The sequence below is a fragment of the Rhamphochromis longiceps genome, linkage group LG6 (genome assembly GCF_057381845.1).
Source record: "Rhamphochromis longiceps isolate RC_006_pf linkage group LG6, R_longiceps_female_GT1.1, whole genome shotgun sequence".
In the NCBI taxonomy this organism is placed as follows: Eukaryota; Metazoa; Chordata; class Actinopteri; order Cichliformes; family Cichlidae; genus Rhamphochromis; species Rhamphochromis longiceps.
In genome coordinates this window covers 45,987,887-46,011,223 of record NC_140562.1, presented here as the reverse complement: position 1 = coordinate 46,011,223, position 23,337 = coordinate 45,987,887, and the positions used below count along the sequence as shown (strand labels likewise).

The following is a 23,337-nucleotide window of genomic DNA, read 5'->3' as shown; positions in this document are numbered from 1 at the left end:
CGGGGCCTCGATGTTCACGTAAATGACGGTAAAATTTAAACCAGTGGACGAGTTTCCAGTGAAGCCAGTTTGAGCTGCTGGGTGTTTAAACTTGACCTGAAGCGATTTATCAGTAACGAGTTTATTGTTGTCGTTAAAAACAAACTCTGACTTCTTTTCTTTGACTTTCAGGTTCATCAACGCGAGGCGGCGGATCGTTCAGCCCATGATCGATCAGTCAAACAGAGCAGGTGAGGTCTCACAGGTGTATTAGCGGCTGTTTCGTTTCCATTAAATCAGAAACTCCTCCAGTATCCGTGCTCTTCCACCGTGTCTGCGTGAGCTTTCCAAACACCCGACTGGGACTGGAACGCCAGTGGAACTCGCTCCGCGTGTAAGGCGAGCTGAAAAAGCGGCGTCTCGCTTGGTTCCTCGGAGCGTTGGAGCGAGCAGAGAGGCTTAAACTCTGAATGGCTTCTAAACCCCGGCGGGGTTAGCTCCAGACAAAGACACTAATCGCTTTGACCGACCACTCCATTCAACGTTTGAAGCCGGGATTAAAACAAATAGGAGCCCCGGCTACAGTGGAGCTAAAGTCCTGTTAGCCTTTTGGCCCTTGAGCTTTCTTAGCATTAACCCCGCGGCTGACTTCCTCACAAAGGTTTGGAGACGCTGCTGAAAGACGGCGGTGAGAAACAGCTTCAGCGACCGAGGCCGATTCCACCACGAGGACCAAAACCTCTCCGTTTGTGTCCGACCGATGGCCCCCCCCACCGCGAGAACGTCACAGCTGCTTTAACAGATGTGACGTTATTCAAACACGTAATGCAGTGATGTGATGTTACATTTCCTTTACGTTTCGCCTCTTTTCCTAATACAGCACGAGTGAAAACAGTCGTATGATATTTGGAAGCAGTGGTTTTCTATCGATTCGTGTTTTTACCCCACAGCAGAGTGAAGGAGGCTTTCATGTGAAGCCAGCTTTTATTAGAAGCAGGCGCTAACCTCCGATTCCACGTGTCCTCGCTGTAATTGGAGCGCGCTTAGCTGCGCACAGGATCGCTGCAGGATCTGCTTCTATTTTGCTCTGTTAGGAGATACAGCGTGACCCGCTGACGCAAACCCGACGCTTCCTGTAACCAGGGGCGCCACTCGTAAAGGGGGAGGCGCTAACGCAGCTGGCCTCAGATGGATGAACTGAGGGGAGGCAGTCAATCACATAAAGGAGGATTATTTTGGACTGTGGATCATGCAGAGTTACTCTGCACAGACTGTAGGTGTAAAAAAAAAAAGTGAACATTTTGAGACTAAAGAAGATGGGTGGGAAAAAGATCACGGATGGACCTGATTGGCGCTCAGGTTCTCATGTCGACAACTGTAATCGGCTTGATTTTTCCTGGTGTTTGCGTGTGGACCTGAACACGCCTTTGTGTGTGGGTGTAAAGTGGAGGCTGTGGCGGTGTCAGTGCAGGCCGGCCGACGGCCTCGGCGCCCTCCGCCATTAAAACGAGCTGTCGTCTCTGTCCGCAGTGAGCCAAGCGCCGCCGTACGGCCCAGATGGCCAGCCAATGGGAAGCTTCATGGTGGACGGTCAGACGCCCGTGGGAATCAGACCGCCTGGTAAACACACACAGCTTATGCTGCTGTGGGTTTGATTGTGTTACATTATTGCAGAATCTGCACATTGAAATCAAAGTTTAGATTTAACACAGAGAGGACGGCTTATTGTGAACTGAGCTTCATGCAAAGCTACAGTCACGCTGCAGAGATCAGTCGTGGCTGATTTCATAGTTTCAAAAGCTTTTATTTACAGAGGAGCTGAAGGAAGGGGGCAGTGCTTTCATCTGTGTGTGTGTGTGTGTGTGTGTGTGTGTGTGTGTGTGTGTGTGTGTGTGTGTGTGTGTGTGTGTGTGTGACAGGTCCGATGGGTGGTGTAGGGATGGGGATGGGCGTGGAGGGACAGTGGCACTACATGTAGCACCACCGCCTGCACCCTGCAGCCTGAGGAGGCGCCCGGCGTCGCAGGAAACCACCGTGAGTGACGCCACACAGAGCCAGCACTTCCTGCATTCTCTTCAAATTAAAAGCGTTCTAGTGTTTTCAGTGGACCCTTTGCTGCTTAAAAGGGCTTTTAATTTGAAAGAGATCTTTAGACTTTCTTGTAATCTGGATGTTTGAAGTGAATCTGCTGCTATAAAGATGTGACAGAAACACCCACAGCCTCGGCGCTGGCGGCACTCAGCCGATGTCAGTATGTCGCTCGCTTTGGATTGATCCTGAACGGCTCCAACAGCCTGAGCTTCATCTCCTCTCAGCACCTCCTCACTAATTAAAGCCAGTTCCCTCTGATTAAAGGTCAATGAATCCTCTGAGAGCCGCTCCACGTTCAGTCTAATGAACTGATTGTTAGCGAGAGGCGCGCTCATCTCTTTATTTGATTACACAGAGTCCAATTACTCTGTAAGCAGTTTTTATTATTAAGCAGGAGGGAGGGAGGGGGAAGTCAACGAGATTTTCTTCTCTCAGCTTTTACTGACGATGCAGCTGTCAGTGAGACACACACACACGTGTGTATTTATATCCTTGTGGGGACATCTCACTGACATAATGCTTTTCCTGGCCCCTCACCATCACAAGTGAATGCCTGACCCTAAACATGACCCAACTGTAACTAAAACCAGTGGCGGAGCGGAGGGGTGGCTTACTGGGCTTAAGCCCGGGTTGTTTTTTCAGAAGCCCGGGGTCTTTTGGAGTGTAATTTTTTCATAGTTAGATGCCTGGCTGACAACTGTATAAAACAAAAACTACACACAATATTCGAAGCACATAGCGCACACTGTGGGAATTTATGACTGTGCGTAAATCCCCCCTAATATTGGTATGATCCGAGCTCAGGCACTAAGCGAGGGGGCGGGGGCAGCTGCTGCCTGCGAGTGCGCTGTTGGAGAAGCGCAGGGAGGCAGACAGAGGAGAACTGAAGTTCGACCAGGTACCAAAGCAAATCATTCGTACTGTACAAATAATGTAAATATGACGGTGAATCACGAAAGATTGATATCAAACTGATCACTTGACCAATTTTACGTTACTTTCTCTTCGAGTGAATCAACAAATGAATGAAAAGGAATGAAAAGTGGAACAACAACAATGCTGTTTCTTTAGAGAGTCTCAGCTTACATGTGTGTTTATTTCATATTTTCAGTTGTTTCCCTCCACGGCTAAATAAATCGGTTTCAGTAATGCACTGATATACAAGAATGGACATAAGGAGCTTCTTTCAAAGAAAAAGCTCAGGTAGATGTTATTTTATATATTATGCTTTGTATGTTGTTCAGTATATTTCTATGCAAAACAAGAGGAACTTCAACACACAGCAGTACATTCACAGCTGAAACCAGATATTTACATACACTTTATGGAAAACACAAGAACATGTTTTTACTGTACAACAACAATTTAGAGTAAACTTGTTTTGTTTTGGATAAATAAATATTGAAATATCTTTTGAATTAGTTAAATGTCAGAATAAAGAGAGACAGAGCTTCTATTTTTTATCACTTTCATCAAATTTAGGAGTACAAGTACACTAAGTTTGTTAATTAATAAGAAAACTGCAGACGATTCCATTCTGAGCTGAAGAAGCTTCTGATTGGTTAGTAGAGTCCATGTGAGTAAACTGGTGGCACAGCTGTGGATGCATATAAGGCAAAACACAGAGCCTGTTTCTGTGACATGGGAACATCAGGAGATGTCAACCAAAACACCAGGAAAAGAACTGTGGAGCTCCATAAGTGTGGCTCAGTTTGAATACAATTTGGTGCCATTTGCAATTAAGAAATACAGATAGTTTCTCTCTTTACTCTTAAAGTTAACAAATATGTTTTTTATATTTATCAATCTAAAAAAAATAAAGATTTAGTCTGATTTGATGTTACAATTAAAAAAGTGTTTTTATCTGAAGAGTATTTAAACATCTGGTTTCAACTGTATATTTGATGGTGTTGGTGTTTGAGAGAGAGAGAGAGGAACAGAGAGGGAGAGAGGAACAAGAGCAGGTGTAGTGCAGGTCTATGATGATTTTTAGTGCTACTATCATCTAGTTCTGATTCTGGGTCTGTCTTGGTTAAGTCCTAAGTAGTCCTGATTTTGAGCTGTTGTAGTCCTGTTTTAATTCTGGATCAGTGATATATATTTTTCCCTATATGAAGTCATTCTCTTTTGAACAAAACTCAAAACAGAGCCTATAAACAACACCCCCCCCCCCCCCCCCCCCCCCCAATCCCACATGCATACTACCCTTTAGGGCTAAGCCCCAGGTGTATCAAATGTCTGCCTCCGCCTCTGACTAAAACCACATTTTGAGTGGCCTTCAAACTCGTGGGGACCGCAAAGCTGTTTTTCCCCACAAGTATAGTAAACACACACACACACACACACACACACACACACACACACACACACACACACACACTGGTTCCTGAGGCTACGTCGGGCCTTCCTCCTGATCTTGACCCTCTGTGTTTCCTCTGCAGGACTCTGATCAGGTCTGCAGACCCCATAGCGTGGAGCGGGACCCCACGCCTCTTCACCTCCTGCCCATCAGCTCTCCGCCCTGTGGGCGTGGCCTGATGAGGAAACACCTGAGCTTGCCTCTGTTCTCGGCGGGCCTTCTCAGAGTGCTCCACGGACTAAAAAGAGAAACGTGAGGTAAGACAGTGATCGTGAAGGCAAAGATGAACACTGTCCACCGCGCGTTTCTGGATTTGATCACTTCCTGTGATGTAATCTCCCAGAACGGACAGATCTGCAGCTCGGCTTCCTCTCTGCGCTCGCTGATGGACTCCTGAAGCCGTTTGCTCTGCAGACAGACAGTTTTGGACCATAGACCCCCTGAGACCTCCCTCTCCGTAAATAAAACTGATTCTGTGGATTTCTGAGTCTGATTTTTGACTCCTGCTGCGTTCGGTGCCTCACTGAAATAAAATGTCAGCGCTTCAGTTTTTTGTCCAGCTCAGCTGTGACACGTTTCTATCCAAGAGGAAAAAATAACAAATATTCACTTTGGGAAAAAACTGAAGTAAAAAAATGAATAAATTGAGAATGAGACTTCTTTTAAGGTGGAATGAAAACGTATTTTGAACTGCAGGTGACATTCAGCTCCCGTGGATCAGGTAAACAAAGATGTTTAACTGCACATGTAATCCTGAAATATGATCATGTGATTCCTGCAGCCTCATCATGCAGCTGTTTGTCTGCATGATGAAGGAGACTTGTTTCAAAACGTGAGTGTGTAAAAGGCCGCCTGTTAACAACAACAACAACAACATTGAACGTACATTTCAACAGTTGATGGTCAAAAACAGGAGCTGTCATTTATTCCTGTGTTACTGAATCGCTCGGGTGTCGCGAGGAGTTTTTATCGGCAGGAAAACAGATTAAAGTCCAAAATTTCTGCCTTCCTCCGACGCCTCAGTGAGCCTTATGTTTCACACCCCTACCATAACACACAGTCCCACAGTGTGCTCTGCGACCCCCTGGTGGGCTGTGATGGTACTGCAGGTGATCCCCATCACTTATTCACAATAAATGAATTTAAATTGAACAAGTTAAAATTCTTAATTTTCCTAAATTTAAGTGGAAAGAAATAGAATTTCAAATTTATGCTTTTGTGACGTTTGTTCATGTCGTAGCATAAACACATCAGCTGCTCCACGCTTAGCCTGAATCACACAGACTCACTGGGATTGGCTCCAGAAACTCAAATATTTTTGTCTTTATTGATATTTTAACAGGAACTAGTGACACAAAGGCTCCGGGTTTAAAACCGACTGACTTCCTGCTGTTCTTCATCTCTGCCCTGTTTGGTTTTTAATGCTGAACTCGTTCATTAATGATCCGAATGCATCACAGCGAGACGTCCACAACAAGCTCCAATCAGCCCGATTTATGACTTCATTCAAGTTTCATTCACTATAATGTTTTAAGTTGTGTTTCGGGCGAGCATCACACGGTTTCTGTCTTTAAACTGGTCTCAGATCAGCGTTCAGTGTCCCGGCCCTACTGCGTCGTTTTGGCTCCACGTTTCTCTTTAATCTCGATTTTTTTAAAGTGAAAAGGCTCCAGAAATGAAAATTCATCGTGTTTACAGCTCATCCTGATATTTGAAAGATTAGCTGTGCCGGTGAGCCCCGCCCTTCACCCTATGGGGATAGGCTCCACCCCTCTGTGACCTTGTAGAACTGCTTCTGACCTCGATTAAACGTGAAGTTTGTGCTGTTTGGTTTCTGTGCACAGAGCTCGGGTTGATCTGTTGGTGTCCCGGAGGCAGAGCTTTTCCTTGGCTGCAGTCACAGTGTGAAGCTCCGAGTCTTCGTGTCTTGTTTGCGGGTGTCGCTCAGCTCAAGTCACTCCATTCGAATCGACGCTCCGGGAGGTTCAGTGGCGACGCCTTCAGCAGGCCTGATGGGAAAGATCGGCCCGTCTGCCATGGAGAGATTTGTCCCCCTCGTGGATCTGCTGCCCCACTCTGGGAGTTTTCTACATGTGCCTCATTTCAAAGGCGGCTGACACAAAAACAAAATCATTAATCTGCTTTGGATCCTCTGCGAAGCTTTGACTTCAGATGAGTTGTGACTGACAGGCTCCATGGCACGCCCATGTTTGACTGCCATCTTAGGGGATTGTGGAAACTGCCTTCATCTCTGCTTTTAAAGAGAAATGAGTGATTAGTTGGCAGCTGTCGAGCGTCCGTCTGAGGATCCAGACTCGCTGTCAGATGCACAAAGAAGAGCCGGGACGCGACGAGCTGACGGCTGCTGGGAGCGTAGCTGGGAACAACGGCGAGAGGTTTATTGTTTATCGGTGACATTTCCCACAGACAAAGCAGACAGTGAATGCATCATGTCAGATGTGTGACAGACAATGTTCAGAAAGTTCAGAGTTCACGTTCGTGGTGACGGCCAAAGTCAGCGGGGAGGTGACTGCGCTAGCTCCACCCGAGCTGGACCTCTGGGCCGTGTTTGTGCTGTTGGAGCCTTTTAATGACATCATGTGACCAATCATATAGCTGCCGTGAGGTCACTGTACTAACAGACCGTCCAAGAAAGCAGAGCTCCGGGATTGGTGTAGACTTAGATAGTAGGATTCTGATTGGATGTTACTGATTGGCCGGTATCTGTGTCTGTGGATGATAACAGAGCTTCCTGGCATTAACTGTGCCAACCTTTGGTCCAAATATGGTCACCAAAGACTGATGTCACAGCTACCACCATCATTTACATACAGTCTATAGTTCTGGTATGTGTGAGCACACAAACATAAATACGTCCTGTGCTCAGATGGGAACGAACCGGAGCACTAACAAGGTTCCTCCAAACACAGTCGCCTCGGGCTTCAGTCCGAGGAGACGTGAATCTTCCTCCCTCAGCAGCCTCCCCCACACTAAAACCCTCCCCCCTCCTTCCAGCCTCCTCTGAGCGAGCCGACCTCACAGTTGGATAATTTATTGCCTTTAATTAAGCGGCTGCTTCAGGAGGGATGAAATGCGTTCCTCTGTGTTTGGGGCAAAAGGGGGAAGGTATTCAGTGTCTCGCAGAGGAACCAGAAACTCATGGATCCTGGTTACTGTGGGGAGGAAGTGGGGAGGGAGGGGTCAGTTTACCCCGACTGGACAGGAAGTCGCTTATTAGAGACAACCGACCGTTCACCTGAGAGCGCGCTCAGAGTTAGAGCACACATCCTGCAGTCTGTGAGGTCAAAGGTCATTGACACAGCTGAAAATACTCATAAAAAGTAACTAAAAATTCTGCTGATTAACTCATAAAATAAAAGTATCCATTTTAAACAAAGTCTGCTGTCAGGCCCACCTGATGGGTGTGGAGGCGGAGCCACTAAATCGTACGCACCGTACCTTTAAATCCTTAAAAAGAAAGTAGTCCCGGGACGGCACATACGCTAAAACGCAGAACAAAAAGTGTTTTTTCCCCGAGCAGAGAAGCGCTCAGATCCACCTGTGCTGAGGTTCTGCTCTGTGGTCCGTTACAGTCAGAGACGAGCAGGAAGCAGGTGAGGGTTTAGGGGCGGGGCTACGCGGTGATGGATAAGTCATTATGTATGGGTGTGGCGGATCCACCTGCTCTTCGAGTCAGCCGGAGGTCGCTCGGACTCGGGTGATGTCATCTTTTCAGACCGCCCCGACGCAGCTGGATGACATCAGCGACCACAGTCGAGCTCGAGTTTTCACCTTTAATACCGAGATGTTCACGCTGAGGGAAAGCCGCCATCTTTGATGAACCTCTGGGTTTATTTCCAGGCTTTATTCCCCCCTCACGTCTCCTTCTTGAGCCTGCTGGAACTTTATGGGCCAACTTTAAACTTTTTAGCTTAACTGGAGCGAAACAGGACGTTTCCCAAAGCGCTTCATTAAACTGTCGTTTTCCAAAACAAGAATCACGTTGTTTCTCAGAGTGACTGGAGGGAAGCAGAAGGAGAGGACGCGACGCTCTTCACCGTCAGACCCACAGTCCTCTGCTTCTCACTGTTCGGGCAGAACAGGAAGACGTTTGGACCGACAGCATAGCGACGGCGCCTTCTCCAGCTTCTTGTATTTCAGTCTTCGATGGAGGTAACAAAAGTTCGACTGAACCCTTCAATGACCGTGTCTGTTCCACGAGTCCCACGGCTCGATTTCCATTCATGTTTCCAGGTCCCTGTGACCTGACGTAGCTCCTCCGGTCTGAGGGCGCAGCTGGAGGATGTGGTGGCGTCAGGTTTTCATGTCCTGACTCAGGTCAGCCAGTTACAGCCGAGGCAGAACGAGCTCAGGGCTTCCCACAGGTCCGTCCAACATTCCCTGTTTCTGGAGCAGCGCCGGATGTTCGGCATGAAGACTTTGGCTCAAAGGAGGCCTCGAGACAGGGTCAGTCGGCGAGGAAAGAAGCCTCGTTGCTTGGTTTCGTGTTCTGTTGGCGCTCGCAGAACTGGAAGCACACGCTCAGGCTCTGCTCTCGGGGAGTCTCGGCCCCCGAGAGCAGAGCCCAGCCAGCTCTCACAGACCTAGAGTCCAGGACTCTGCACTGCGTCATGGTCTCGTGGCTTAGAGCAGCCTTTTACTCCACGGAGGGTGTGCTCGTTGCTCAGGTGGTCCCTGTTATCAACCACCAGGAGCACCTGTCCTCTGACCACCAGGTATGATGGATGTGTTTACTGTGGAACAATGAGCAGCACACACAAATGTCAAAATGAAACAGGAAACATAAAGACGCAGAAACGGGAGACGTAACTAAGGAACAGAGGACACGACGGCCTGGAGAGACATGGAACGAAACAGGAAGGGGACACGAGACCTCGACAAGACAACACGGAGACAGAAACATGACGAAAACCCCACAAACATCATCCCTGTCACAGCATCTTACAAACACTGGGAACGATTTACCTGCTGAGGGCTCAGGTGACTGCGTCTGGTATGAACATCTGTCTCAGCATCTGCATGCAGAAAAGAGGAACCGGAGCGTCTCCTACAGAGCACACCGAAACCCACAGAACCCGACCTCTGACCTCTGCCGGGTCAGCTCACAGCAGAGGAGCGGTTCGTCGTGTCTGTGGCGCTGGTCCGGTTCTGTTGGGTTTTACATGAATCGCGCCCGCTGAGCTGCATCTGTCTGCGGTCGCTTTGATATTTTGATGTCAGTTTTCAAAGGAAAGCATGAAGAAATCTTTTTCTTATTGTTGGGAAGAACACAAAGTTCCACGCTGCCCCCGGGAATGTCTAAAATCTCGTCTTCTGTTTGCGTGGACACATCAGACAGGAAATGCCAAATCCATACTCATAAATCCACACCCTGAACTCTGAGGGTACAGGCGACGGCCGGCAGGCCCAGCAGCAGGTCTGCGCCTGCAGCTGAGAGCTGCTGGTCGTGTTAAAGAAGCACCAGATTCTCTGAGCGTCGGCCTGCCGACCTTCAGCTCGCAGACCTGTGAGCTTTGGATCAGTCTGTCCAAAGATTATCACTGAATCATCAGTTATTAATAACCTCTGGCTCTCTTCTGGAAACGTCCTGCACTCTTCTGCTGACCGAGCTGAGACGTTTATTCTGGTCTCTGAACCGTTAGAATGAACAGCTCGGCTCTTTGCATCAAAGCCTCGAACGCGTTTGATCCAAAACGAGCACGAGTCCGTTTTTTTAACATGAGAGAGTTTTATGGTCTGCAGATCTCCCACAAAGTTTTAGAGCAAACTCGCAGCTCCTTTTTCTCTGAGGTCTTCATCAGGATCGAGCTCACTGTGACCCTGCAGAACATTTCCGCACAGCTGCACGCCGCCTCAGGTCGGCGCTGACACTGCAGGCCTGGGCCGGGGGGCGTCGGTCCAAGCAGACAGTGATCGATGGCTGAGATTAAAGAGCGGCATATCTGGCACTGCCCTCTGAAAGCCCCGCCAGCGGCCCGGCTCACGTTTCAAAGCGCCGGCTCAGGCCAGAGAGCCTTTGAGGCCGCGCTGATGGTAAAAGCAGGTAGAGCGCTGCTTCCTGCCGGCCTCAGCTCATTGAAACGCTGTGTTTTCTTCGCAGCAGCAGGGTTTTCTAATCACACACATGAAATATGGCGCATATGTGAGTGTGGCTGCGGGCCAGGCGGTGGGCAAGCCACCGCTCAGGTTTCACCTCCGTCCACAGCTGCCGAGCTGGAAACAGCCTCAGACTCAGTGTGCTCTTTTTACACGCTTCACCCAAAATAATCCCTGACGGAGACATTTTAGCTTTGAAGGTGACCTCTTGGACTGCAGCTTTGCACGAGTCACCGTTCAGAAGTAATCCTCGTTAGTGTGATTAACTTCCTCATGCTGAGCATGTGTCCCAGCAGACGGAGCAGCAGCAGCTCCGTGTTCCTGTAAAATGAACTTTGTGTGGCGGAGGCCTAGCGCTCACCTTAAGCTCCAGCACTGCGCCGGCTCGTCTCGGTCCGGCTGGGGTTCCACTTTTCTGGATATGCTTGGTGTTTCCTGTGTTTCATGTCTCCTGCTGTGATCACAAACCTGACACTCATAACTTCACTCATAACAGTTATTACTAAAGTCGTACCATTCACAGTCTCTGAGCTACGTTTGGCCATTACACGAGCTGAACTTTTCTCCACCAGAGGGCGACGTTTTACACGCTGCTGAGTTGAAATTTTTTCATGTTTCTGTCGTCCCCTCGTTTCCTCAGCAGCACTTTCCTCTTCTCATCCTAAATTAGAGCGTCTCCTTAACTTTGAGCTGTCTGCTTGAATGAGGCTCGCAGAGAGTGGTTGCACCATCTTGTGGTAAAAAGTGGTACTGCATGAAAGTACAGCCCAGCCCTGTTCACCCTGTGATTTGGCTGATATCGCTCCAACATGTTTGTTCACAGTCTGCTGAGGCTTTAATTTTGGACTCTTTGAAACTGTGATTAAGCTCAGGATTTAAAATGTTTATCTTTATATTGACCTTAATTCATTTAATTACTTTTTAAAATGAAATCCCATTTACAGTAGCGGTTTTTGATACGGGCGACATCGTGGTGGGGGCGGCAAAAAGAAGTTGCTCGTACTCATGCTGCCCCGACATCAGCCAGCGCATTTTGGGGATGTCACAGGCACCGATCGGTTTTCTGTCGCCCCTTTGCTGGGAGTAAGGGCGCCCTCCGTTTGCGAGCTGCGCCTGCTGCTGGCGGCACAGGGAGGAGAGGGCGGGGCGGCGGGGAGTCTCTGGCTGGAGCAGCGTCTAATAACCAACTCACAAAATAAAACAACATAAAAACAAACCAACAAACACGAAAACACCAGACATCATGATACAGAGCCCTCGGTGCGCCTGCGCGCTGCTGAAGTCAAAGTAAACTTTATTGTCATCTCCGCTACAGACAGTCCAGCATATAGAGAGACGAGACGACGAGGCTGCAGCTACAGCAGTGCAAGTAAACAAATAATCAGTGTTGGGACTAACGCGTTATTAAGTAACGCGTTACAGTAACTACGTTATTATTGTGGTAACGAGCACGGTAACTAGTTATTATGCCAAAATCAGGAACGCGTTAGTCGTTACTGGGATTTAGATAGGGTCGTTACTCGTTACTTCGTTTGGTGGCATCGCAGAGCTTCCAAAGATTCAGTAACATTAGCAAGTGGTGGAGGCCAGCAGGTGGATGAAGGAAAGGGGAGGCAGGAGGAGGAGAGACCCGAGGCGGCCGCCGGTCCAAGTGTGAACTGAACTTCAGGTAAGAAGTTATGACCTGCAGTCTCTCTGGGTCAGATATAAACCAAGTTTAGGTGGAGTTTATTTTCGTTATGCTGACTTTTTCCGTACTGCGTGCTAGCTAGCATGACGGAGTTTCTATACAGCTGGGTGGTGCTATGTTACTGATGTTTAACTTTATTTTGTTCATAAATTATTAGAGTTGCCAACCGTCCCGTCTGGTATTCAGAGAAAATATTACGCGTTTCTTATTGAGGTGAAAAGGAACAGTTTGTCCCGTAATTCAGCTACAATGAAAAAGGCACAAAGCTGGAGTTATTCTGTCGTAACGCTGCACAGCTGCCTCTTCTTATTTCATTCTCCCCCCTCCCTCTCCTGTTTCTACTTCAATCATGAAACTGATCAGTGATCAGCTGATCGGCTCTCTTGTTTGTTTATCGCTCACTTTGCGCCAGAAAGAGGAAACCAGCGGATGTCGTGCTAAACAACAGCAGCACGTTAAAGCTTGATCAGCTGTTGTTAGAATTTATTTAATATTAATTTCTAGTATCAGCTGATGTTTGCTGGAGCCACAGCTGTAAAGCTGCTGGTCATGATGTCTGTTTAGATATGTGGTGAGAGGGAAACATGAAGATGAAACCAGGAGATGTCCTTACTGGATCATCAGAGCTGAACAGGTGATGGAGAAACAGGTTTACCTTTAGGTGACATGGATGAGTTGAAGTTATGAACTGTTTCTGAGAGACAAATAACACCAGGATCCTTTTCTAAGCAGCTGACAGCTGGTAACTGTGCAGGGGCGGGTCTAGCAAAGTGTTGCCAGGGGGGCATGTAGGGCATTAACAGGGAGAGGGGGGCACAAAGACATACTTTTCTTTCTTATTCTCGTTTAAAATGTCTCGCTTTTATTAAATAATTATCTGAATCTTACAACAAACGATTGATAGATTGATGCATATATACCATCAGAACAGTGAACATCACTGTCACAACAGTGTTTGTTTTCATTCAAAGGCTTTATGATTTTTCCTATAATGGTGGGCCGGTCTCTAGTCAAAGTGCCCGGGCCAATTTTCTGTCCCAGTCCAGCCCTGTATGCAGCTCATCTGCAGTCTGGTGTTACCTACATCTTCCTATTCAGAAGGCAGAATTTCTGAGTTCTGAGTACAATCAAAGCACCACGACTGCAGTTTTTGTGTTGGATGTAAAAAGCGCACATGACGCTGTGACGTAGGCTAGAATCATGGCAGCAGTCAATGACGGTCCAGGCGTGGGATTTCTCTCGTGGAAATATGCACAGTATCTTTTCCTTTCTGTTGGTAGGTGGCACAGTGCACTGTGGCAAGTAAGCAAGCTAGAAGGCTGGCAACGTTATGGAAGCAACACATTAACAAGAGAATTCTGAGTAAAACCAAAGTTACTTTCCCTAGTAACTAGTTACTAGGGAAAGTAACAAGTAACTTGAAGTAACTGAGTTACTTTTGAGAGAAGTAACTAGTAATGTAACTAAGTTACTATTTTAAAGTAACTTACCCAACACTGCAAATAATAAATATAAGAAGAGTAAGAAAATAAATCTACACTTTAGGACTCGGGGTAAAGGATCAATAACAATTTAAAATTTACAGTTTGATGATTTAAAGTCTCACACACAACTCGTCGAAAGGGGCGGGGCCAGCTGCTTCCAAATAGAGCACATTTCATTCATAATGTTGTAAATCCAAGCCCGTCATGTATTCATGATTTGAATCCTGGGTTGTGTGAAATCCCAGAAATCAACCTTAGACAAAGTGAATCTGTGAACTGTGTGTTAGGTTATGTTGTGCTGATCCTCGGGTTGGGGGACTTGTGTTCATACTGGAGGGCAAAATGAAAACCAAGATGGACAAAAACAGTTCAAAGCCATCAGGAGGAGAAACGAGCGAAAGAATCAGGTAAGCAGATGTGTGATTGGATAAATAATCAAGAATATTCCAGAGTAGAAAAGAGTGTGTAAAAGGCTGTAACTACTGCAGGGTTTACAGTGTGTTAGATGGAGGAGTTGGACATTATTGTTGGGAAGAACACAAAGTTCCACGCTGCCTGTGGTGTCATTCAGTGGTGCATCATGGGTAATCTCAGTCTCTCACTGCGCGTGCTCCTGTGACTAGCCAGCATGTCATGGAGTGGATGGGAGGTGTTATCCATGATTGTCCTTATCTTGGACAACATCTGCCTCTCAGACACCACCCTAACCATCCAGCTCCATCCCCACAACATTACTGGCCTTATGGATCAGTTTATTTAGTCTGTTGACGTCTGTGACTCTCAACCTGCTGCCCCAGCATGCAACAGCATAGAGGATCGCACTGACCACAACAGAGATACAACAAGATAACATTAATTAGTAGTGATAGTGAAAACTTCTGTTTACGTTTGTTAGTCACTTGATGATTTATGATGGCTGTTTGTTGCATACACAAACAGAAGCAGACCCCGAGGGTGGAGGTGGAGGATCCATCAGTGCTGCTGGAACAAACCTCCATCCTCCTCTGCTGTGACTCACAGCTGCTCCGTGTGTTGGTGGGTTTTATGCAGAGTCTGAATTCAGATTCATCACAGAGAGCAGCACAGCAGGGGGTGATGCACTAATTCTTCCTCTGGGGGATCCGAGGAGGAGGAGGAGCGCTGCAGCTGCAGACAAAAACACACACGAGTCTATCTGACTCTGATTTAATGAAGATGTACGGCTCCTGTGCCTGTCTGAGAAGAGCCCTCTGCACCTGAAGGGCTGGTGGTGTCGGAGTAATAAAGGCTGTGAAACGTGCAGTGATGTGGTGGTTCTTCTCACCTCTGCTGCTTTAGAGCTGATTCAGAAACATGAGTGTCACTTTATCTCTCATTTCCAGACCTCTGATTCCAGAGCTGCTCGAGCCAGGAATGAAGAAAAAACTAACTGCAGGGTCAAATTTCAACGTGTTATTATATCATATAACCGCAACATAAGAGATAAATCTACAAGAGTCTAAAGTCACTCTTTCATGTTTTAACTTTAATAATGAATAAAATGTAGCATTAATTCAAATATACGTATAACTCTGCCACTCAAATTAAAATCTGAATACTTAACAAAGTTTTAAAATACTACTTAAGCCTATCTATGTAAAAATGTAAAAAAAAAATTAAAACAAACAAAACAAACATAAAATAAAAGTAAACACTGCAATGTTCCGTTTCCGCATAGCACTGTTGCTCTTGAACGCACCACCGCAGGGAACTCTGGGAAGGAGAAAAGATGGCGGGACGTTCAAAACCTCGGCGGGGCGTCCGAATTTACAGCCTGAAAAAGTGACGCTCAAAGAGCCATCCGGCGACACGAACCGTGGCTGCCCCGGCTCTCACCCGGAGCTCGGGCGCTGACCATGAGTGGAAGCCGGCTTAAACTCGGCCCTTTGGCCGCTGTGATGGGCACCCCGCTGGAGGAGCAACAGGCGGCTAAACCGAGAGCAAACCGCCTGAGCAGGAGCTCCAGACAGAGGCTGGGATCTGACCAGGATTCCCCGAGGAGCCAGCGGGCAGGTGAGCAGCACCTTTCTGTGCCTTTAGTGTCGGTTTACCTCCTCGAAGCCGTTTTCTGTGACCGAACAACCGCTCTCCTGTTTGGACAGCGCGACACGCCAAACTACATGTAAATATCTGCAGATTTAAGGTTTTCTGAAACATTTCACTAAAAATCGTTTTCTGATTCGTGACAAAACGTGTGTACAGCCCGGAGAGCTCACACTCTGCAGTTCGGCTAGGAACAAGTTCCTCAGCCTGCAGCAGTGTGGCTAAAAACCAAACTAATATAGTTGTTTGTTGAACTAACCTCTGCCTAAACATTTGCGTTATTGTATCTAAAACCACATTAAAAGCTTTGTCTGCAGGTTCACACAGTGAAACTCCACCATCACACTAACAGAGCGCTAACGGTGTCAGTATCCATCACTGCCCCTTGGACCAGATTAACAGACGCTACTTTAAACTTCAAATGTGAGACGTTTACAAAGCTGACAGAAATGATTTTCATCCTTTGGTCCAGAGTTTAAGACCCCCACCAGAATCCCCAGGTTCAGACATACAGGAAGTGTCTGCGGCGAGTCTCCGCACAACGAGTCCGACTTTCAGCAGGACATCATCTGGGACGCCACCTCCCCTTCGCCAAACAGACGCGGTAACTCCACACTGTATATAAATGCCACTTGTTTTGCACATATTCAACTCTGTATATTTTATATATTTTATTATTATTATTATTATTTTATTTTATTTTTTTACTATTTAATTTGTAAAAATGTGTATACACACACACACACACACGTAGGAAAATATTTAGTATACACATCCAGAAATGCATACACTATTATATATTGTACATATATTTATTAGTTTCAGGTTGGCCATTCTTGTATTTTGCTCGTTTGTGTTGTTGTGTTTGCACATCTCTGTTGCTTGTGGGGCTCGCACACAAGAATTTCACTCGCATGTGCTGTGCCAGTGTGCCTGCACATGTGATGTGACAATAAAAAGTGATTTGATTTGATTTGATTTTAACGCGGAGTCAAATTTGCTGCTCTTGTCTGTGTTTAATGCGCTTTGTTCCACGCTGGACACCTGAACTGTGATTCTCTCGTTGTCCGCAGGTAAAAGAGGAAAAACGCGCCCAGCCGGAGCCGTGAGCATCTCGGAGATCGTCAACAGGATTGCTCCAAAGGTCAGAAACCCCCAAAACAAACACACCAGCCACGGGTCGCAGCAAAAAGCATCTTGCTGTTAAAGCTAACGATCGACTGTACTGACTTTGCAGCACGGCAGACCTGAAGACACGGACCCGACGTTACAGCAGTGGATCGGAGACAGCGCCGCCATCCCCTGCACGCCAGACGTTCAGCTGCCCAAACCCAAGAAGAAGTCCCCGAGGTGGGTTCAGCTCAGGAGACTGGCGGGAACGAGCCTCAGACGGCACGCTCCACCCCGCCGATGTAGACTCGGTGTGCCAAAAGAGGAATTACATCTGTTTTTATTCTTTACTGAAAGTAGAAAATCAAAGAGAGACACGAGACAAAATGAAAGAGAAACTTAATGAGAAAAAATAAAAATTAGTTAATTTAAGGTTTGTAATAATACAAAAAAGACAGCACAGCCCCTCTGCAGGCTTCCTTAAGTTGGCCAATCAAAAGAAGGGTTTGGGAAGGGCCTTAAAGAGACAGGAGCTAAAAGAGCCGGTTTCAGACAAAGGAGGATTATTTTGAACGGTGGTTCATGCAAAGCTTCTCCAGATAAAAACACAAAGAAGGAAGTTTTAAAATGATTTGGCTGCAGGTAGAAGGTGTGACTGTGAACTGGATCATAACACAGAACCAATCAGGAAACGGCGCTTTGCTCACGGCCCGAGACCAGTGCACACGGCCGCTACAGACGGAGCCATGTTCACATCAGATCAGATTATTGATCTTTAAGCTCACAAATGCTACGACAGGCTTAGTGTTATTTACAGAGGTCCTCGATAACAGCGGCGGTTCAGCTGCACAGGTGTGAGGAGCTCTGACGTTGGCCTGACAGGAACACATCGTCAGCAGGTCTCGGTCCATCACAGCACATTTACTGCATGTGAGTCTGGTTCCGACTCTCGGTGAGCTTACGTTTCGTTCTGTTGCAGACCGAACGCCGTCGACGACCTGCTGAAGCTCGCCAAGCAGTTTGACTTCAACATGTTTCGTCAGGATGAGGAGGAGGCGGAGGACGTGCACCAGCAGAGCCTGGAGCTCCTGTCTGAGGACATCCTGGATTTCGAGAACGGCGTTGAGATTGAAGTTTCTCCCTCACTCCCTGGAAGCCGTCTGCCTGCTGCGAGCGTTGTGGCGGGGACGGGCGTGCAGCTTCTTCCAGATCAACACGTGGACGACGATCTGGATTTCCTCTTCGATGGGCCGACTCAGTACGTGAGCGGGAACCTGAGCCAGGCCTCAGCTCAGTCACAGGTCAAACCTCCCAGAGAGGCTTCTGGGAAACCGTCCGTCTCGTCACGCGGCCCCACTTCAGCCGTTTCCACGCTGCACGGCAGCGGCACGTCAGCCCGCAACGACTTCCAGGATGACTGGGGAGACGACGACCTGCTAAATGACTCTTTGGTGTTAGAGATGACGCAAAATCCTCTGAAGTTCGCTTCTCCGAAGCTCTGCTCGACCCAGAAACCTGCTGGCCAGGCGAGATATCAGAGGGAAGCTGATACCGCCGTCAGGCTCGGCCAGTCTGCCGCACCCAAAGTGGAAAAGGAAAACGTCAGGCCGAGAGCGACGTTCCTCCTGGAGCCTAATCCTGCTTTCTCTGTAGACAGGATCCAGAACGCACGCCGGGAGGTGGGCTACAGCTCGAATCCCGCCGGTAGAGACGCTGTGCAGGGCGGGGCTTCGTCTCGGCATGCCCGGCAGACCTGTTGGTCCAACTCGGTGAAGCTGGATCTGCAGAAACCGCCGTCTGACCAAAAAAGGACTTCTGCCGGGACCTGCCGGGCTGCAGCATCACAGACTACAAACGCTCCAAACTTCCCACAGAAAGCTGGAGTTTCCTTCCACAGCGCGCCGCCCGCCGACGGCGACTTCCTGGATGACGACCTGGACGCTTTCTTCCTGTCAGAGCCGGTCTGGGACGACCTGGCGGACGATGAGCTGCTGTGTGAAATGTGTGAGGACCTGGAGAGCCAGATCCAGGGCATGGCTGAAAAACGGGCTCCTCTGATTGGTCAGATTCCCAACCACAGCGCAGCTCTGTGGCCGACTGGCAGAACCGGACGGGACGACAGGATCCTGCAGCCAGAAGCTCCTCCCCCCACAGGTACGGGCAAAGCAGCCGGCAGCTCATTGGCCGGTGGTTCTGCCTCCAGCGTCGCCGTAAAGGTGAACGAGACTCTGAGGTTCACGGGGAAAAAAATGGTGTCAGGATCCACGGTCGAGTCGGCCTGTCTGCAGGAGAGCAGGCGGGTGCAGTGGACCGCCGCGCTGCAGAGAGCGCCGCAGCAACACGCCATCAAAGACCAATTCGCCTTCAAGAGGCCGACCGACCCGGTGTCCACGGCGACCGACGACGGTAAGAGCACTATCGGTCGTGGTGAAGTGAGCTGCGTGTTTGTACGTGTGAAGCGGTTCCGTGGCTTCGGTGCTGTTTGCGTGACTCTGACCGATTTCTCGCTTTCTGCAGTTCGGGGGAAATGTTCGCCCGCGGAGATCGAGCGGAAGAAGCAGCAGGCGATGGAGAGGAGACGGCAGCGACTGCAGGCCGCTCAGAACCTCCGAGATGTGACGTGACCGACCCGCGGGGATGAAAGCTGGCGGACACGTGGGCAGCAGCTGCTGCTCTGATTGGTCCGCCGAGGGTGACTGATGGTCTCTGTGTTGGTGTGTAGCTGACGTCACTGCGTGTGTTTCTAATTGTTTCTGTATTTTTGGTTCACAGTAAAATATCTGACGAACTTTGGCGTCCGATGTAAAACTAAAGGTTTCAAAAGGATGTAGCTTATCTGCACGCCAGTGCGCGAGGCTCGCGCCGCATCACAGCGCCGCCGGGCTTCTCGCGCTCGCCGTGTTTTTAGCTGCGCAGGAAAACATCGTGTGGACAATCGTTATCACAGACCCAGAGAGGACTGAAACCATCCGGCTCATTTCTACCTGCTGAACTCTAAGTCGGACTCACACCTGAGCAGGTGATGCTCAGGTGGAGGCCCGAGGCTCAGCTTCCTCCTCCACCTCTGAATGCTAACAGACGGATGAACAGCCAGCAGCTATGAAACAGTGACACGCGAGGGGAAGTAATCCCCACAGACTGTCTGGGGAAGCCGACCGGAGAGTCTTCAAATGCCGGGAGTTTAGTTCCCTCGACTTCAGCTTTTAACATTTGTTCACATTTTATTGAAACATTTTCCTTCGCAGACGGACCGACGTGTGCGCTGCAGGTTTGACCTGCAGATTAAACTGGGGTCCATTTTTAACGTTCCTGTTTCTGTGTGAGCTCTGCTCTGTTCAGATCTGAATCTGTGCAAAATAATAAAAATAACAAAATAAACTGAAATGAGTAAAGCTGTTGTTCTTTTAACCCTTGTATGGTGTTCGGGTCTGTGAGACCCGTTTTCAGTTTTTCTCAAAAGAAAAATTAAACAATTAATTATTTTTTCAACCTGAAATTCATTGGCTTTGGCTTATTTTCTGTGAAGAACATAAATCCGGACTAATTTTCAATGACCTCATACTGTACCTCCCCCCACGCATTTACATTACATACAAGGTGCTCGGGTCCACTGGACCCAGGTCTAATAAAAGTGTTGAGAGTGTAGGTCCTGTGTTCCCACACTCTGTCTTCCTCCTTTCTGGTGCTGCTGATAGTGTTTTCTTCCCCTCCTGCTCCGCACAAAGTTGCAGCATTGTTGAAAATTCAACTACCAACACGTCTGCTCTGACATTCCCACACATTTTACCCTCTTTCTCGAGGGATCCAAATTTTATTTTCTCATACCCTGTCCCACCTGCAAATTAGGGGCATAATACTATAAATAAGACTTTGCCAGTGTGGTTCTTTATCACAACTGATCAAGATGGCAAAAGATTATCTGCTGCGAGGGCCATCCAATTGATTTTGGAAGAGAGAGGGGCTTCGGATGATGTTGACAAAGAGGTTTCAGAATATTTCACATTTCTGAAAATTCAGAGTCTGACAGTGACTTTGAAGAAGAGGATGAGGTTGAGCACCATTTAGTAACAAAACGAAGACGAGTACCCCATCTGCAGCCAGCTCCAGGACCAGAACAAGCCCACCAGACAGCAAGTGAAGAAATATGGATGTCAATAACTGGTGAAATTGAATGGTCTTCTTGCCCAAGAAATGAGCCACCCTGCAGAGCTGTTACTGTGATAAGCCAGGGCCAACACGGCTGACAGTTACTCATGTGCAGGACATCAAGTCTTCATTTGAGCTTTTCATCCCAGATTCCATCCAGAAAATTATTCTGGATTGCAGTAATCTAGAAGGAAGATGTGTTTTTGGAGAGAGGTGGAAGGAGACCAAATTCATCTAAGAACCCCAAAGGCCTACTTTGGGGTTTTTATCCTTGCAGGAGTTTTCAGGTCCAAAGGGGAATCGACAGAATCCCTGTGGGATGCAGAAACCGGCAAGAACCTTTCCGTGCATCAGTGTCTCTGGAAAACTTCCACAAAATTTCCAGGATTATCCGTTTTGATAACCGAGACGACAGACCAGCTCGACGGCAGAGAGACAAGCTAGCTGCCATCAGGACAGTGTGGGATAAGTGTGTGCACCACCTCCCCCTGTTTTACAACCCTGGGCCTAATGTCACCATTGATGAGCAGCTGATGCCATTTAGTTGTGAAACATATTGCTTCACGTGTAAATGTGTTGTGTCTTTCCACTCACTCCACTTGATTACAACGGATTTATTTTTTTATAACATTTTATTTAAAAAAAAAAAAAAAAAAACGAGCACATTAATTCATAAATGTGATCTAACAAAGGTAAAGGGAAAAAATTAACCATGTTTGCTGTTCATATGTCTTGTAATTGGGATGAAGTAAACATCTGTTGAGTAATTTAACATAATGTTGTTTGATAGTGTTAATTTGGAAAGCCAAAACTCTAGCGGGTCCACCAGACCCATGAACACTGGCTGAGTAACAAAAATATGAACACCACACAAGGGTTAAAGGGGAAACTCATCACTGTGATAAATGTTTCAGAATAATATCAATGAACTGAATCTGAAGCACAGATCGATTAATCGATGATAATTATGAAGTAATTAAACGCTTCATGGGGAGTTTGTAGAACTTTGATGGACCCTGGTGGAAACTTTCTCCTGCGTGACGTGAAGCGGGACGAAGCTCCTCCGGGCTTCCTGTTTGTGAGCATTAAATTTCCTTTTCCGACAGCTGGGAGCGCAGCCCGCCTCCGCCTCCCCCAGCATCCACCTCTGTCGCTGCAGCCCTTCGCTACATCCATGAACCTCCCCTGAGCTCTTCCTCCTCTTCAGTCTGCAGCTCCATCACACAGCGGGCCTCACCTCCATCTTTAAACCGTCCCGTTTACTCTTGCTCTTCTCCTTCTGTCACACTTGTCTCCACCTGCTCCACCCTCTCTCATTAGCGTACTCGGTCTCTCCAGGCTCTCCTCCACCTCCCCTGTGTGGGGTTTCTGTGTTGTTGTGGGCTCTTTGCAATAAGGCGCACCGTCAGGTGACTGCTGTGAATCAAAGTGAACTGAAAGCCTGCTGATGGTGATTTCAGGGCCAGGTGATGTTTGGTGATGTTGGAGGTGGTGGTGAGCCCGCTGATGTCGTCCTACCTGCTGGTAGTACGGGTCGGCACCTGCACAGGTAGTCCAGCTCCTCCAGAGTGGAGCGTCACAGGAGGGTCTGCGAGGGTGGAGGAGAGGAGCAGCAGGGCCGGTCTCTGCAGGAGGAGGATAGTCCTTCCCTCCCCATCTCCAGCTGCCTCCCTCTTCCCGCTCCACCACAACCACCCACACATGCAGGGCCTTGGAGTAGGGGTATGTCACCAGGGTGCAGAGGAGGCCAGCCCCCCCTGTCCCCTTCTGGCTGCCTCTGCCTCAATTTTATCCCACAACTTAGACATTCACATTACTCACACTCTCATTACACATACATATAGGATCTTGGGGGTGGGCACGATACACGGAGTCCAAAGTACCATCAGGGTGTACACCCCACCCCTGGCGTCGTTGCCCACCTCTCAATTTTAAATACACTTAGACATTGAGGGCTAGCAGGAGGGACCATGCGCTTACCTGCTGCTCTCTGGCAGGTAGCTCCAAGCCCTCCTGGGTTTTAAATGCACCTTAGAACACACATGCATCAACACTACAATGAGCGGGTGGAGGGAGGTTTGGAGTCTTCTCTCACCCCCATTCTCTGCGACCTGCTGGAGCGGGGGGGCTAGGAGGAGGAGTTGGCCGTCCGACTGTGGTCTGGAGTGTGGGGCCTCCCTGCTGCTGCGGAGTCGGGGCGGTCTGCCTCCCCCCACCGCAGGGAAAAGGGTAACACCACCTGGGTCTGGGTGCAGTTCCCCCCTCCAGGGGCGGGGGCACCTAGACCCGGTTCGTAGAGT

General features: G+C 48.3%; 2 protein-coding genes across 6 annotated transcripts in view; both read left to right on the top strand.

The window, feature by feature from the left end:
- meis1a (Meis homeobox 1 a) overlaps positions 1 to 7,618 on the top strand; it is a 31,799-nt gene extending 24,181 nt beyond the window's left edge. For 2 of the 5 annotated variants that reach the window (XM_085408217.1, XM_085408221.1), the window contains exons 10-13: positions 172 to 230; positions 1,510 to 1,599; positions 1,899 to 2,013; positions 4,512 to 4,907. In XM_085408217.1, coding sequence (XP_085264343.1) covers positions 172 to 230; positions 1,510 to 1,599; positions 1,899 to 1,957 — 208 coding nt within the window. In that variant the 3' untranslated portion in view covers positions 1,958 to 2,013; positions 4,512 to 4,907. Of the gene's footprint in view, positions 1 to 171; positions 231 to 1,509; positions 1,600 to 1,898; positions 2,014 to 4,511; positions 4,908 to 6,273 lie in introns of those variants that run through there. The other 3 variants (XM_085408220.1, XM_085408219.1, XM_085408222.1) reach the window with 3 other exon arrangements.
- Positions 7,619 to 13,954: 6,336 nt separating this feature from the next.
- Positions 13,955 to 20,269, top strand: etaa1a (ETAA1 activator of ATR kinase a). Its single transcript, XM_085408192.1, has 6 exons — positions 13,955 to 15,751; positions 16,254 to 16,385; positions 16,855 to 16,925; positions 17,019 to 17,131; positions 17,871 to 19,297; positions 19,409 to 20,269. The coding sequence occupies exons 1-6, from the start codon at positions 15,595 to 15,597 to the stop codon at positions 19,513 to 19,515; spliced, it is 2,007 nt and encodes a 668-aa protein (XP_085264318.1). The 5' UTR covers positions 13,955 to 15,594; the 3' UTR covers positions 19,516 to 20,269.
- Positions 20,270 to 23,337: the final 3,068 nt, after the last annotated feature.

Coding starts and splice junctions, on each gene's coding strand:
- etaa1a (XM_085408192.1), top strand. CDS start 15,595: ATGAGTGGAAGCCGGCTTAAACTCGGCCCTTTGGCCGCTGTGATGGGC. Junction 15,752..16,253: donor CCCGAGGAGCCAGCGGGCAG/GTGAGCAGCACC, acceptor CCTTTGGTCCAG/AGTTTAAGACCCCCACCAGA. Junction 19,298..19,408: donor GTCCACGGCGACCGACGACG/GTAAGAGCACTA, acceptor CGCTTTCTGCAG/TTCGGGGGAAATGTTCGCCC.